Source organism: Mobula hypostoma, chromosome 16, assembly GCF_963921235.1.
Source record: "Mobula hypostoma chromosome 16, sMobHyp1.1, whole genome shotgun sequence".
Lineage (NCBI taxonomy): Eukaryota > Metazoa > Chordata > Chondrichthyes > Myliobatiformes > Myliobatidae > Mobula > Mobula hypostoma.
In genome coordinates this window covers 24,346,124-24,362,089 of record NC_086112.1, presented here as the reverse complement: position 1 = coordinate 24,362,089, position 15,966 = coordinate 24,346,124, and the positions used below count along the sequence as shown (strand labels likewise).

The window sequence follows — 15,966 nt, the reverse complement described above, 5'->3', positions numbered from 1 at the left end:
GGATAAACCACTTTAAATACAGTGAAAATTGCAATGCAGTAGACTACCAGGCCATATTAGTATCATTCCAAATTTACTTATAGCATTGTGAATATAAAACAAGAAAAAGCACAAACATATCCACAATCATCACTTGAAAGAACTTTCAAGATTGCCTTTATGATGGAACAGACATTACAGCACTGGAGCATGCTCTTCAGCCCACAATGTCCGTCAAATATGATGCATATCAAAACAAATCCCATACACCTAAACATGGGTTATTAATCCTTTCCCTCCATGTTCATGCACCTCTTAAACATTGCAATCATATCTGCTTACATTACCAGCATTCCAGGAACCTATCACTCTGTGTAAAAATAAAAAAAAACTATTTACCTCATTAATCTGCTCTAAAAACTTGCCCCTCTCATCTTAAAGCCATTATCTTTTTGCAGTTGATATTTCTACCACGGGAAAAAAAAAGGCTCTCACCACCTACCGCTTACCATAAATCTGTATCTTCTAGTTTTACCTACCTCTAATTGGTAATAGTTGCACTCTGGCCTGTTTATATTCCTAGTTATATGTGCTTCAAATGGGACTATTTTCAACCTCCACTCAGAATCAGGTTTATTATCACCAGCATATGTCGTGAAATTTGTTAACTTTGCGGCAGCAGTACGATGCAATACGTGATATAGGAAAAAAATGAATTACAGTATATTAAATAATTAATTTGAAATAAGTAGTACAAAAACAGAAATAAATTTTAAAAAGTTGCGAGGCAGTATTCATGGGTTCAGTGTCCATTTAGAAATTGAATAGCAGAGGGGAAGAAGCTGTTCCTGAATCACTGAGTGTATGCCTCCTTCCTGATGGTAACAATGAGAAGAGAATGGGAACAATGGGAAACAGACCTAGCCTCTCAAGTCTCTCCTTATAACTAAAATGCTCCATCCCAGGCAACATCCTGGTGAATGTCCTCTGCTCTCTCTCCAACTCAATCACATATTTCCAATAATTTGGTGATAGGACTGCACATATTGCAGCACAATAACATAGCAGTCAGTGCAACACATTACAGTGGCAGCTGTAAGTTCAGGGTTCGATTCCCACCACTGTCTGTAAGGAGTTTGTATGCTCTCCCCATAACCATGTGCATTTTCTCCCACACTCCAAAGATGTATTGTTAGGGTTAGTGTGCTGTGAGCATGCTATGTTGGCACCAGAAGTCTCGCAAAACTTGCAGACTGCCCAACACAATTGCCACTGATTTGATTTAACGCAACAACACATTTCATATGTGACAAATAAAGTCAATATTTAAAAGATCAATCCAACCCTTCCCTCCGACATAACCTTCCATTTTCAATTCATCCATGTGCCCATCTAAGAGTCTCTTAAATGTCCATAATAGCAATGACAATTGAAGATCAGTATCCCATGTGCCTTCTTAATCATATATCCGCCTACATTGCTACATTCAAGGATATTTGAAGCAACATATCAAGGTCCTTCCATGCTATCAACAATTCCACCAACCTTCAGCAAAAAAACAAACTTCTGGAGGAACGCTGCAGGTCAGGCAGCACCTCTGGAGATAAACGAATGGTTGATATTTCAGATCAAGACTAACATATCCATACCAACCAGTGGAGAATCATCGAATCCAATCCTCCTGCATTTGGTCATAGCCTCCCATGCTTAGTAAACACCTGGGTCCCAATGAAAGATTCCAGTCCTCCAGGGATGCTGCCTGACCTGCTGAGTTCCTCCAGCAGGGTTTTTAAATCCAGATTAGAGCAACTACAGACTCTGTATCTTCACAAATCTTCATATCATTTTGAAACTTGCCGATCATGCTTCCTACATCTACGTCTAAATCATTCACATATTACAAATAGCACAAATCCCAGTACCACTTCCCATGGAACACTAGTTACAGGCATCCAATCACAAGAACAATGTTCAACCAAAAAAAATCTGAGCTTTGCTGCGCACTGCCTATTCCCACCAAATTCATGAACACCATCTTTTGTAATTGTCAAGATCATCTGCAAACAATGTGATTTCTAAGTACTGGTGAGTTGTGATCTAACAAATGGCAACAGTGACTAGTCCAAACCAGTTTTAAGGATGGGTAAGTATACACCATGATTATATGATACCAGATTTTACACAAAATTCACTTTATTAGTATTGTATCTGATAAGAAGGCACTGTCTACAAAATTAATAGCAGAACATCCACATCCTTATAAACAAAAAAAAACCCACAAAGGATTGCAAAAAGAATAGCCTGCATCTCAAGAGAATCCATGACAGTATCGATAATGCAGCATCAAGTGGTACTGCACTGGCAGGAGAATGCCCATCAATGGCTGGGCAGTGACCACACTTGCTTCTGGAAATGCAGAGCAGAGAACCACAAAAGAATCCATCCATATGGATTTGTCATCTCCTGAAACAACGTCCTTGATCTTGTGAACCTGAAGGAACACTCATGAAATGATAACATTTCAGTTCAAAGACCCTTCATCAGAACTGGGAAAGAAGGATTAGTGTAGGACAAACTAATATCTCTTGATAGGATGAGATGAGAGATGCCATGGGGATAAAATGTTGAAACAGTTATCTAATTGATAGGTTAGTGATAGTTTCCAGTAAGATGGTGGCACGGCAGCTTCTCTTGGTCCAAACAATGGTGTAAATGTTTGTCCTTTACACCTCTTTTATGATCGCAAGATACTGCTGGGTATTAAGAACACCAAGTACTGCAGATCCACCCCACTGGTGATAGTGAGTTGCTGGATAGCAGTGGAGCTGGACTTGTTGCATACTGTCCTCACCTACTACAGCCATCCAGGGAAGAAGGCAACAAACGGTGCAAATGATTGTCTTCCATATTTTTCTTGTGATCGCAAGACCCTGTTTGACATTGATAATGTAGAATACTGCAAATCTAATTCATTGGTTCGTTGGAAACACCAACAGCAGGGAACTGCATGGCCTCAGTTGTTGTGCAGTCCAGGCCCTCCACCACTCTCCAGTAACTCACTAGTGGGGTAGACCATCATCTGCTGCAGCTAAGGGATGCCGGAGGTGGTGAGGATGACAGCAGAGGCACACGGACATACTGGAGTCCGTGCTGGGTTGGTGACTGGCCCCTCCTGTCAATGCCACCCTTCAGTATTCGCTCAGTGGAAGACAAGTTGGATTGTGTTTGTCTGTAGCTACACTAGCACGTGATGAGGAACTGCTATATGCTTTTTCTTGCAGAAACATGGCTCCAGGACAACATCCCACCATCATCAATCTTCAGGTCATGCCACACAGGGGCTCAGGCTACATTTTTTTGTGACTGTATGATTTTCTGCTATTGCAACCTTAATTGCTATGTGCTGTGTCTGACTGCATTTTGCACTTTGGCCCCACAGGAATGCTGTTCTGTTTGGCTGTATACCCATGTATGGTTGATGACAATTAAACATGAATCAGAATCAGGTTTATTATCACCGGCATGTGACATGAAATTTGTTAACTTAGCAGCAGCAGTTCAATGCAATACTTAATCTAGCAGAGAGAAAAAAAATAATAATATATAAACAAGTGAATCAATTATGTATATTGAATACTTCTTTTTAAACGTGCAAAAACAGAAATACTGTATATTAAAAAAAAGTGAGGTAGTGTCCAAAGATTCAATGTCCATTTAGGAATCGGATGACAGAGGGGAGGAAGCTGTTCCCGAATCGCTGAGTGTGTGCCTTCAGGCTTCTGTACCTCTTACCTCCTTAATAATGGACACTGTCTTTCTGAGACACCGCTCCCTAAAGATGTCCTGGGTACTTTGTAGACTAGTACCCAAGATGGAGCTGACTAGATTTACAATCTTCTAGAGCTTCTTTCGGTCCTGTGCAGTAGCTCCCCACCCCCACCCCCATACCAGACAGTGATGCAGCCTGTCAGAATGCTCTCCACGGTACAACTATAGAAGTCTTAGAGTATATTTGTTGACATGCCAAATCTCTTCAAACTCCTAATAAAATATAGCCGCTGTCTTGCCTTCTTTATAACCGTATCAATATGTTGGGACCAGGTTAGATCCTCAGAGATCTTGACACCTAGGAAGTTGAAACTGCTCACTCTCTCTCTCCACTTCTGATCCATCTATGAGGATTGGTATGTGTTCCTTCGTCTTGCCCTTCCTGAAGTACACAATCAGCTCTTTCATCTTAATGACGTTGAGTGCCAGGTTGTTGCTGCAGCACCACTCCAGTAGTTGGCATATCTCACTCCCGTACGCCCTCTCGTCGCCACCTGAGATTCTACCAACAATGGATGTATCATCAGCAAATTTATAGATGGTATTTGAGCTATGCCTAGCCACACAGTTATGTGTATATAGAGAGTACAGCAGTGAGTTAAACACACTCCCGAGATGCGCCAGTGTTGATTGTCAGCAAGGATCCAATTGCAGAGGTTGGTACAGAGGCCCAGGTTCTGCAACTTCTCAATCAGGTTTGTGGGAATGATGGTATTAAATCCTGAACTATAGTCGATGAACAGCATCCTGACGTAGGTGGTTGTATTGTCCAGGTGATCTAAAGCTATGTGGAGAGTCATTGAGATTGTGTCTGCCATTGACCTATTGTGGGGATAGGCAAATCACAATGGGTCCAGGTCCTTGATGAGACAGGGGTTCTGTCTAGTCATGAACAACCTCTCAAAGCATTTCATCACTGTCGATGTGAGTGCTACCGGGCAATAGTGATTAAGGCAGCCCACATTATTCTTCTTAGGTACTGGTATAATTGTTGCCTTTTTGAAGCAAGTGGGAACTTCCAACTGCAGCAGTGAGAGGTTGAAAATGTCCTTGAATACTCCCGCTAGTTGGTTGGCACAGGTTTTCAGAGCCTTACCAGGTACTCCATCGGTACCTCCTGCCTTGCAAGGGTTCACGCTCTTTAAAGACAGTCTAACATCGACCTCTGAGATGAACTTGGTGAGGATGGTTAAGTAGTAAACAATGAAATAAAAAGTTGCAAAATATCAAGCTGTAGGATTTGCTCAGATGGCACAAGTGGGAAGAAAAAACTTAGCCAGAGGGGTGATCTACAGCAGAACTACCCAAAAGGAGCAGCTGAATTTGATTTTTGAGACTTAGAAGCTACCACATGCCCAAAAGGGGAAAGGAAGATATATCTGATTATGAAATCTTGCTGAAGATGTAGGGAATTGCAAAAGTGGAAAACGAGGGCCATGGAAACCTTCCTTTCTCTGGCTTGGAGTGCCCAAGATGACTGAGGGAATTAGATAAGGTACAAAAAAAAGGGCTGAATCAACTATGGTAGAGGGGAAGCTGCATTTAATAGAATAATATCTCAGAGTCATCTGTATGGAAAATCTCGTCAGAGTAGAAATGATGGAGAAACTAATGTAGAATACAACGTAAACACATTGACTACAAGTATCCTAAAATACTAGTACAACTCCTGACGTTAGAAATGGCCACAATAAATAGTCTTAAGATCAAATAAATACAGCGAAGATTATACAGTGACACATTCAAATAAGTTAGTTATTTCCTGCTTAAGGCGGTTTTTTATTTCATTTACACTATACACTGTGAAACAATACATTAAAGACTGCAGCTGTACAAGAGGCAATAAAAGATAGTGGTCACCCAGTTGTACACCACTCTTATTCGCTTAAGTAATTTCCTCTAAAATCATTTGCGGTGTCTTTTTTTAAAAAGATAAGGTTTCAGAAATAAAGATATTTAAAAATTAAATCCCACACTTTCTCCAGTTTGCTTTTTAAAAATAAAAACGCCAACTACGGATACCGTGAATTTATACGAAAAGAATTACAAAATATCTTCCCTTTTTACAATAACAAAGAGAACACGTTCTCCTCCTTCCCATTTGTGCAAAATATAATCCAAAAGATCCCAAAGTCTTATATCTTTAAATTGGATTCAATTCTAACTTTGGCCCTCATTAGGCGGGCTCTCAATCCGAGTGCATTTCCTCCTCCCAGGCCCTCACTTCCTTTTCCTCTCACATCTCAGGGCCAGGAAAATACCCCGGCTGGGAGGTGTACACGTCGCTTCTTGTATACTTACCTGCACAAGTCGTCCAGTACTCCGGTTGGAATCTCCACTCTCTTACCCTCCATACCACACACATACCGCGACCACTGCCCCGCTGCACGAAGACCGCGTCTCCTCTTCCGGGAACCCAGAGAAAGTCTTCAGCTCCATTCGACCCGGCCTTTGTGACGTCACTGTTGATTGACAGGGATCCAGAGCGGAGCTCGCCAGAACAAACCTACAGGCAAAGAGAAGGAGAGTTGGGGGTCTTGAATTGACGGCGTGCTGCAGTTAATCCTCGGTGGCAGTAAGGAAAGGCTTACGATTTTTTTTTTGGAACATCCACGTTGAACCAAAATATTGGGTTACTCTTAACGATCTAACTCCACCCATGGTAGACAAAAGATTCTGCAGATGCTGGAAAACCAGAGCAACACATCCCATTCCCATTCTGACATGTCTATCCACGGCCTCCTCTACTGTAAAGATGAAGCCACACTCAGGTTGGAGGAACAACACCTTATATTCCGTCTGGGTAGCCTCCAACCTGATGGCATGAACATCGACTTCTCTAACTTCCGCTAAGGCCCCACCTCCCCCTCGTACCCCATCTGTTACTTATTTTTATACACACATTCTTCCTCTCACTCTCCTTTTTCTCCCTCTGTCCCTCTGAATATACCCCTTGCCCATCCTCTGGATCCCTCCCCCCCCCTTGTCTTTCTTCCCGGACCTCCTGTCCCATGATCCTCTCGTATCCCTTTTGCCTATCACCTGTCCAGCTCTTGGCTCCATCCCTCCCCCTCCTGTCTTCTCCTATCATTTTGGATCTCCCCCTCCCCCTCCAACTTTCAAATCCCTTACTCACTCTTCCTTCAGTTAGTCCTGACGAAGGGTCTCGGCCTGAAACGTCGACTGCACCTCTTCCTAGAGATGCTGCCTGGCCTGCTGCGTTCACCAGCAACTTTTATGTGTGTTGCTTGAATTTCCAGCATCTGCAGAATTCCTGTTGTCAACACATGAAATGTTTTCTTGGTTCTGAACGTCAACTGTCTATTCCTTTCCATAGATGCTGCCTGACGTGCAGAGTTCCTCCATCATTTTCTGTGTGTTGTACATCTTAGATTGGAAATGAATTTGTTTTGAGTGTTGGAATATTCTTCCCCAAACTACTCTACTTAGAATCCTTCACCTTGAACAGAGGGCATAAGTGCTGAAAATTTCGGGAATTTGCACACTAGTTTCCCATATGCTTTTATATAGGCATCCGTTAGTCTCATGAGACCATGGATTTGCGCCTTGGAAGTGCCGTGCTTGAGAACACACATGCTGCCTCAGCCAAGGCTCGAACTAACGACCTTCAGATCACTAAATGAACGCCTTAATCACTTGGCCACGTGCCAACACACACACATCACATATGCTTACCTTTTTTATAAAGCAGTGGATGACTCCTCAGCTGAAATACTATGTCCAGTTTTGTGTGCACTGACCCTCTTGGATGTTGACTGCTGAAGGTGTTCCCATAGAGAAATCTTTCGGCTACAGAGAGCTGTGCAGCAAAAAAAGAAGGGAAAACAACAACCTGATCACATTTAAGAGAGGGAACATAAGACAGCTATCGAGTAAAAGGGGCATGGAGATCTTCGCTTCACCCATCTTATACATGCCAACCACACTGCTCACCATCTGTCCATATTTAACCCATATCACTCTAAATCGTTCCTATTCATGTACTTATCTAAATATGTTTTAAAGTACCTGCCTTAACCAATTTCCCTGGCTATTCATTCCAAAGAAGTGACACCCTCTAATCTTAAAACTATGCCCTCTTGCGTTTAGTTCGCCTGCACTGGGGAGAAAAGGCAAATGCTTTCACCTTATTGGTGCTCCTGTTGATTATATTACACCTTAAAAAGGTAAGCTACAAAGAAAGTGCAATGCAGATAAGCATGGGCATGGGAGAGGAAAGTGGGGATGGAGGGGTTGGGTGGAGACAACTGCTGGAGAATGATAAACAGGAATACAAAAGCTACCACTGCTGGAATATGGTAAGTGAGGAAAGTGACCATTGGAAGAGATACAGGACAGATGGAACCAGAAGGCAGAGGGTGGATTTCTGGGTGGTAAAATAGGGAGGGGGGGTGTGAATGGAAACAGAAAGAGAAGGGGGATGATATTGGTTGATGAGGAGGTAGAGGTGTTGATATGGGAAAAGGGACGCAGGTAAGACAAGATGTGGATCAAAAAGCTGGGCAAGGTGGGAAGAGGTAGAGTTTACTTGAAATTGTAAACTTCAATATTCATACCATTGGATTGATTGATTTATTTAGACATACAGCATGGTAACTGGCCCTTCTGACTTGTGGACTACCAGGACTATGGACCAGCCAGTGGACTATGCAGTGTTGCTTTTGGCTAAGGAATGAAAAGTCAGTGTGGGAAGGGGAAGATCGGTTTAGCACACAACCCAAAGTTTGGGATGGCTGTTGCCAGTAGTGTGCAGGCGTTCTGTAAGCTGGTAACCTAGTCTGCACTCAGTCTCACCGATGTACAGGAGGCCATATTTAGAGCACTGGATCCTGTAGAGGAAGTTTGAAGAGTTGTTAATGCCCCTGTATAGTAGTGAGAGAGGAGGTGCAAGCATGTGTTGAAGCTGTTGCCAGGGCACAGGGTTGGGGAAGATACAGCTGACCAGAGACATGGAGGGTGTGCACCCTGCGGAAGGTGGAAAGTCATAGTCATAGTCATACTTTATTGATCCTGGGGGAAATTGGTTTTTGTTACAGTTGCACCATAAATAATAAATAGTAATAAAACCATAAATAGTTAAATAGTAATATGTAAATAATGCCAGGAAATAAGTCCAGGACCAGCCTATTGGCTCAGGGTGTCTGACCCTCCAAGGGAGGAGTTGTAAAGTTTGGATGGCCACAGGCAGGAATGACTTCCTATGACGCTCTGTGTTGCATCTTGGTGGAATGAGTCTCTGGCTGAATGTACTCCTGTGCCCAACCAGTACATTATGTAGTGGATGAGAGACATTGTCCAAGATGGCATGCAACTTGGACAGCATTGGGAGGAAGCGATATGGCTAGTGGTTGGATCTCCTTCCTGCTGGTGGACATTGAACTTGCGGAACAGCCTCACAATCATAACAATAGTGGTGACATTCATACTGTCCACCTGGCCAACGGGGAAGCATTGAAACACAAATAGAAAGTGATGGAAACACCCAGCAGGTCTGTGAGCATCTGATTGAAGACGCTTCATTGGAATTTGCATCTTTCAGTAATAGGTGTGACTCCCTGACATCAAAAACCAGTACTAATTCTTTAATCTGTTAATAATCTGCATCATAATTTAGTACAGCAATTCTAATGCACAGGAATGTAGTAAACTACAGACAGTAGTGGACTTGTGGACTCAGCAGAACATCTTCCTCACCATCAGTAGTATACACGTACGTGAGCCACTGCCTTAGGAAGGCAATGTCTATCATCAAAGATCCCCACCATCTGGCCCACCCCTTCTTCTCACAGCCACCACTGAGCAGGAGGTACAGAAACCTGATGTCCCACAGCACCAGGTTCAAGAACGGCTAACACACACACACTGCTGGAGGAACTCAGCAGGTCAGGCAGCATTAATGGAGAGGAATAAACAGTCGACGTTTCAGGCCAAGACCCTTCACCAGGACTGGAAAGGAATGAGGGAGAAGCCAGAATAAAAAAAAGGTGGTGGGGGGGGGGAAGCTGGAAGGAGATAGTTGGAGCTAGGTGGGTGGTGGAGGGGAACGAAATGAGAAGCTGGGAATTGATAGTTGGAAAAGGTATAAGGATGAAAAAGAAGTAATCTGATCAGAGAAGAGATTGGACCATGGGAGAAAGGGAAGGAGTATGGGCACCAGAGGAGGTCATAGACAGATGAGGAGAAGAGAAGGTGTAGGTAAGAGGGGAGCCAGAATGTGGAATGGAAAAGGAAAGAAGAGAGGGGGGGGAGAAATTACTGAAAGTTGGAGAAGTCAATATTCATGCTGTCAGGTTGGAGGCTACCCAGACAGAATATGAGGTATTCCTCCTCCAATCTGAAAGTGGCCTCATTATGGCAGTAGAGGAGGCCCTGGACCAAAATGTCAGAATTGGAATAGAGAGCAGAATTAAAATGGTCGGCCACCGTTAAAGCCCCCCCCCCCCCACCTCCCACTGCATACGGAGCAAAGAACAGCTACTTCCCTTCAACCTTTCATTTCTTGAACCAACCTGCACAATGGTAATCACTACATCAAGTTCAAGTTTAATTATCGTTCGAGAGAACACTGGAGAGCAGTACCAAGCAAACATTGGAAGACAGCACTGAATGAACACCAGAGGGTAGCACTGAGTGAACACTGGAGAGCAGCACCAATGGGAGGGGCCAGGCCCAATCCAGAGCAGATTCCAGTGCACCCACAGAGGCACTCGCACACCACCTTAGAGTCTCCTCCCTGGAGCGGCTGCAACAGATGAGTCCACAGCTTGGGCCTACTCCTCACCACAACTGAGGCAATGCAGCTACTCCGCCAGTGAACGGGACTCAACCTTGACTTCAGTCAGACTTCCAGCACTGTACATCCACAATTGTTAACACCATTTTGACTAAATTAAATACCTTTATCTCCTTCAACTTAGACTCAGATTCTGAAGCATCACAGCTTGGCGGCAACTGCTCTTCCTGTTACCGCAAGAAAGTGCCAAGTTATGGTCACAGCTCAGCACGTCCATGTCCCCTCCATGGACTCTGCCTATATTTCTTGCTGCCTCAGTAAAGCAGCCAGCATAATCAAAAGCCCCATCTGGGCAGTCTCTCTTTTCTCCTCTCCCACTGGGCAGAAGATACAAAAGCAGGTACCTCCAGGCTCAACAACAGCTTCTGTCCCTCTGTTATAAGACTATTGGATAGTTACCTAATACAATACGACGGAATCTTGACCTCACAATCTTGTGATGCACCTTATTGTTTAGCTGAACTGCACTTTCTCTGTTACTTTATTCTGCATTCTGTTATTGTTTTACCTTGTATTACCTCAGCTTACTGCATAATGAACTGATCTACATGAACAACATACAAGGCAAGCTTCTCACCACACCTCAGTGCATGTGACGATGATAAATCAGTTCCAGTTCCAACACCGAGAGGAACTACAGCAACAGGCAGTTATCCAAAAGAATGGCTGATGAAGGCCAAACTGAATAAAATCAATTTAGCAAAGTATGTATTAGGAAATGTGTGGACCAAGGTCGAAACGCAAACCCATGCAGTATCCACATTGGTAGTTACGTTAGGGTGAAACTTGTAAGAAACTTTCAAGACTCCTGAAAAGTAACACATTGATAGCAATTTACGTTTATTACTATTATACAGTAAAGAGGGAAGGATAAATAGTGAACAATACAGGCTATAACAGGAACATAAAAATAGGGTAAGACTGGACTTATGGTCCTTTGAGCTTCCTGCACCATTCAGTGAGATAACTGAGGATCTGATCTTGGCCTCAGCTCCATTTTCCTATCTGTTTACCATAATACTTGACTCGCCTATTGAGTAAAATCTAATCTACTTCAGCTTTGAATATATTTAAAGATGTCACTATAAATGGTTGGATTTTGTGTAATTAGCTGAAAAGATGGACCATGGAATGCATATCCAGAAAAAGACAGCTAAGAGCAGGTATGGGATACATTCCTTTATTAGTTAGAGAAAGATTATACTAAAATGGTAAAAGAAACATGTCTTAATCATATTTCAGGTTTTGTATTCAGTTCTGATCATCATAGTGAAGAAAAAAGAATGTTTGTGGCAGTGAGTCTACAGAGATTTCTGAAAATGCGACAGCAATGAAGAGAGATTACATAGACTGTTGTTTTCTCTGAAGCAGAGGAGGCTCAGGGGTTTTAACAGGGGATTGATACATCATACGTACATCACCTTAAAATCCACCAGTCAACTTTACCAGTAAGCCGATTTTTTTTCTGCAATCTGACCTTCTAGTGTGACAAAAATTTATAACATTTGACCTGTGTTATAAATATGAAATTCATTGCCACATAGAAAACCATATTGTATCTAAAATGTAATATAGCTTTCTTAGATTATGGAAACGATGGATTCAGTTTTGTATAATTCGCTGTAATTTTCTTCTGTGCTGTAAAATTCTATCCTTTGAGAATACTCATAAAGGAAGGTTACCAATGTGAATTCTATTTCCCCATTATTGATTGGCACCTACTTGTAATTTACATAATATTGATTGGCACTTCTTTAGTACTTATCTAATATTGATTACACCTCACTGACAATCAATACAGGTGCTAGGCCAGCTCACCTCTCGACACTCATAACTGTGTGGCTAGGTACAGGTCAAATGCCACTTATGGATTTAACAATGACACAACTGTTGTTGGCAGAATCTCAGATGGTGACTAGGAAGCCTACTGGACTTAGATAGATAGATGAATGGTGTCACAACAACAACCTTCCACTCAATGTCAATAAAACCAAGGAAGTGATTCTGGATTTCAGGAAGGGGAAATTTTGGGAACACACAACAGTTCTTATCAAAGGGGCAATGGCGGAAATGATGAGCAGCTTCAACTTCCAGGATGTCAACATCTCTGAAGGTCTATCCAGGGGCTAACACATTGATGCAATTACAAAGAAGGCATGCCAGCAGCTATATTTCATTAGGAGTTTGAGGATATTTCATAAGTCACCAAAAACTCTAGCAAATTTCTCCATGGAGAGAACTCTGACTGGTTTCATCACAGTCTGTCTGGTATGGAGGCACCAATACAAAGGATCAGAAGAATTGTAAACACAGCCTGCTCCATTGTGGACACTAGCCACACCACTATCGAAGACATCTTTAATAGGTGACAACTTAAGGGCAACATCTATCTTTAAGGACCCTCACCTTCCAGGAATTGTGCTCTTCTCATTACTACCATCAGGGAGGATTTAGAGATACAGGAGCCTGAAGACACACACATAATTGTTCAGCAACGGCTTCTTACTCTCCATCATCAGATTTCTGAATGGTCTGTGAACCCGTGAACACTAGCTTAACTATTTTACTCTGTTTTACATACACATATATATACACACACAAATCTGAAGATATATCCAAGGCTCAGCAAATTGATGCAATTATAAAGAAGGCATGCTAGCAACTATGTAATATATATAGCACGTATCTGTACATATAAATTACAAAGAATATATATACATATATATTATTCTTATTTATACTAACTTTGTACGTATTACACTGTACCACTGCCGCAAAACAACTAACTTCATCATAAACCTGACTTTGATTCTGATTGTCATCTCCTTAGTACTTCCCTAAAATTGATTGACACCTTCTTCATGCAAAAGGTTTCAATGAGGTGGAATTTGTTAGCTGTGCCCAAAACAGATTCCTGACATAATATATGGACAGGCTGACTTGGTGAGAGGCCATACTGGATCAAGTACTAAGCAAGGAGCTAGCTCAGGTGACACATCTTTCAGTGGGTTACATTTCAGAAACAGTGACCACAACTTCCAGGCCTTTACCATAATGTTGGACAGGGATAGGAGAAGATGGTATGTAAAAGTATTTAACTGAGAGAGGGTGAATTATTATTTTATTAGTCAGAAATTTTGGAGCATAAATTGGGAACAGATGTACTCAGGGAAATGCACAACAGAAATGTGGAGGTTGTTCAGGGAGCATTTACTGGGGGTTCTGGATAGGTTTGTCCTGTTGAGGCAGGGAAAGGATGGTAGGAACCATCGTTGACAACAAATGTGGAACAACTAAGCAAGAGGAGGAAAGAAGCTTGCTTAAGGTTTAAGAAGTAAACTTTAGGAAGGAATCATGAGAGTTATGAGATAGCCAGGAAGTAGCTTAAGGAGCAGTAGGAGAACTACTGTAAAAGGGGATATAAGAAGCCCTTGGCAAGTAGGATTAAGGAAACCACCAAGTTGTGAACACATATGTGAAGAACAGGAGGGTGGCTAGAGTGAGCATAGGACCAATCAGTAATAAAAGAGAAAACACGTGCCTGGAGTGAGAGTACATAGAGGAGGTCCTAATGAATACTTTGCTTCAGTATTCACCAGGGAGAGGGGCCTTGATGAATGCAAGAACAGTGTAAAACAGATTGATATGCTGAAACATATCGATGTTAAGAAAGAGTATGTGTTGGAACTTTTGAGAAACATTGAGATAGATAATGTCCCCTGGGCTATACGGAACATAGTATCCCAGGTTACCACAGGAAGCAAGAGAAAATATTGCTGTGCCTTTGGTGATCATCTTTATGTCCTCATTAGCCACATGAGGAGTACCAGAGATTGGAGGATGGCAAATGTTACTCCTTTGTTCAAGAAAGGGAGTAGGGATAACCCTGGGAATTATAGACCAGTGAGTCTTACATAGTGATGGGCAAATTATTGGAGAAGATGCTTAGGGACATGATTTACGAGCATTTGCAACAATCTCATTAATAATAGTCAGCATGGCTTTGCGAGAGGCAGGTCATACTTCATGAGTCTAATGGAATCATTCAAGTAGGAGACAAAACAAATTAATGAAGGTAGAGCAGTGGATGTGGTGTATTTGGATTTCAGTAACACATTCTACAAGATTCTCCATGGCAGGCTTATTCAGAAAATCAGGAAGCATGGGATTGAGGGAAACTTGGCTGTGTGAATTCATAATTGGCTTGCTCACTGAAGGAAGAAGGTGGTATTAGATGGTGTGTATTTTGCCTGGAGATCGGTGACCAGTGGTGTTCCGCGGGGATCTGTTCTGCAACCCCTGCTCTTTGTGATTTTTGTAAATGACTTGAATGAGGAAGTGGAAGGGTAGGTTATTAAGTCTGCTGATGCCATGACAGTTGATGATGTTGTAGATAGTGGAGAAGGTTGGCATAGATTACAACTGGACATTAAGAGGATGCAGAGTTGAGTTGAGAGGAAGATGGAGTTCAATCTGGAAAAGTATAAAGTGATACATTTTGGAAGGTCGAAGTTGAAGACAGAGTACAGGGTTAATGACAGGATTCCTAACAATGTGGAGGTACAGATGGAACTTGGGGTCCATATCCAAAGTTAACGTGCAGGCGATGGGGTGGTTAAGAAGATATATGATGCGTTGGCCTTCATTAGTCAGGGGATTGAGTTCAAAGTAATGTTATAGCTCTGTAAAACTCTGGATAGGCCACACTTGGAATATTGTGTCCAGTTCTGATCGCCTCATTATCGGAAGGATGTGGAAATTTTAGTGAGGGTGCACATGAGATTTACCAGGATGCTGCCTGGACTAGAGAGCATACTTTCTCAGGATCAACTGAGCAACCACCGGCTTTTCTCTTTGGAGAAAAGGAGGAAGAGAAGAGGCTTGATGGAGGTGTATAAGATAATATGAGGAATAAGTAGAGTGGACAGTCAGAGACTTTTTCTCAGGGCAGAAATAGCTAGTACGAGACGGCAGAATTTTAATGTGATCGTTAGAAAGTATAAGGGAGATGTCAGAGGTCAGTCTTTTACACAGAGAGAGGTGGGTGCATGGAATATGCTGCCAGTGGTGGTGGTAGAGGCAGATACAATAGGGACATTTGTGAGACTCTTAGAGAGGCACATAGACACAAGAAAAATGGAGAAGGGAAAGATTAGAATGATCCCAGAGTAGGTTAAAAGGTCAGTGTGGGCCAAAGAGCCTGTACTGTGCTGTAATGTACAACCTTCTATTAGGACAGTTAATGACATATACAGTAGGAATATGTTCCCCTTATCCAAGATGACTATCAGTTTACAGCTTTAATTTTCAAGGGTGAAGAATATCTTTTGAGTTTAGAAAGTCAA

The 15,966-nt window shown here is 42.3% G+C and overlaps 2 protein-coding genes across 2 annotated transcripts in view; one reads left to right on the top strand and one right to left on the bottom strand.

Annotated features, from left to right (window-relative positions):
- Positions 1 to 6,249, bottom strand: part of dcp2 (decapping mRNA 2) — a 37,259-nt gene extending 31,010 nt beyond the window's left edge. The window contains exon 1 of the mRNA XM_063068654.1: positions 6,109 to 6,249. Coding sequence (XP_062924724.1) covers positions 6,109 to 6,161 — 53 coding nt within the window. The 5' untranslated portion in view covers positions 6,162 to 6,249. The remainder of the gene's footprint in view (positions 1 to 6,108) is intronic.
- Positions 6,250 to 6,253: 4 nt separating this feature from the next.
- The window catches only part of LOC134357289 (receptor expression-enhancing protein 5-like), a 54,151-nt gene continuing 44,438 nt past the window's right edge, over positions 6,254 to 15,966 (top strand). Inside the window, exon 1 of the mRNA XM_063068655.1 lies at positions 6,254 to 6,382. The gene's annotated coding sequence lies outside the window, so the exon portion shown is untranslated. The remainder of the gene's footprint in view (positions 6,383 to 15,966) is intronic.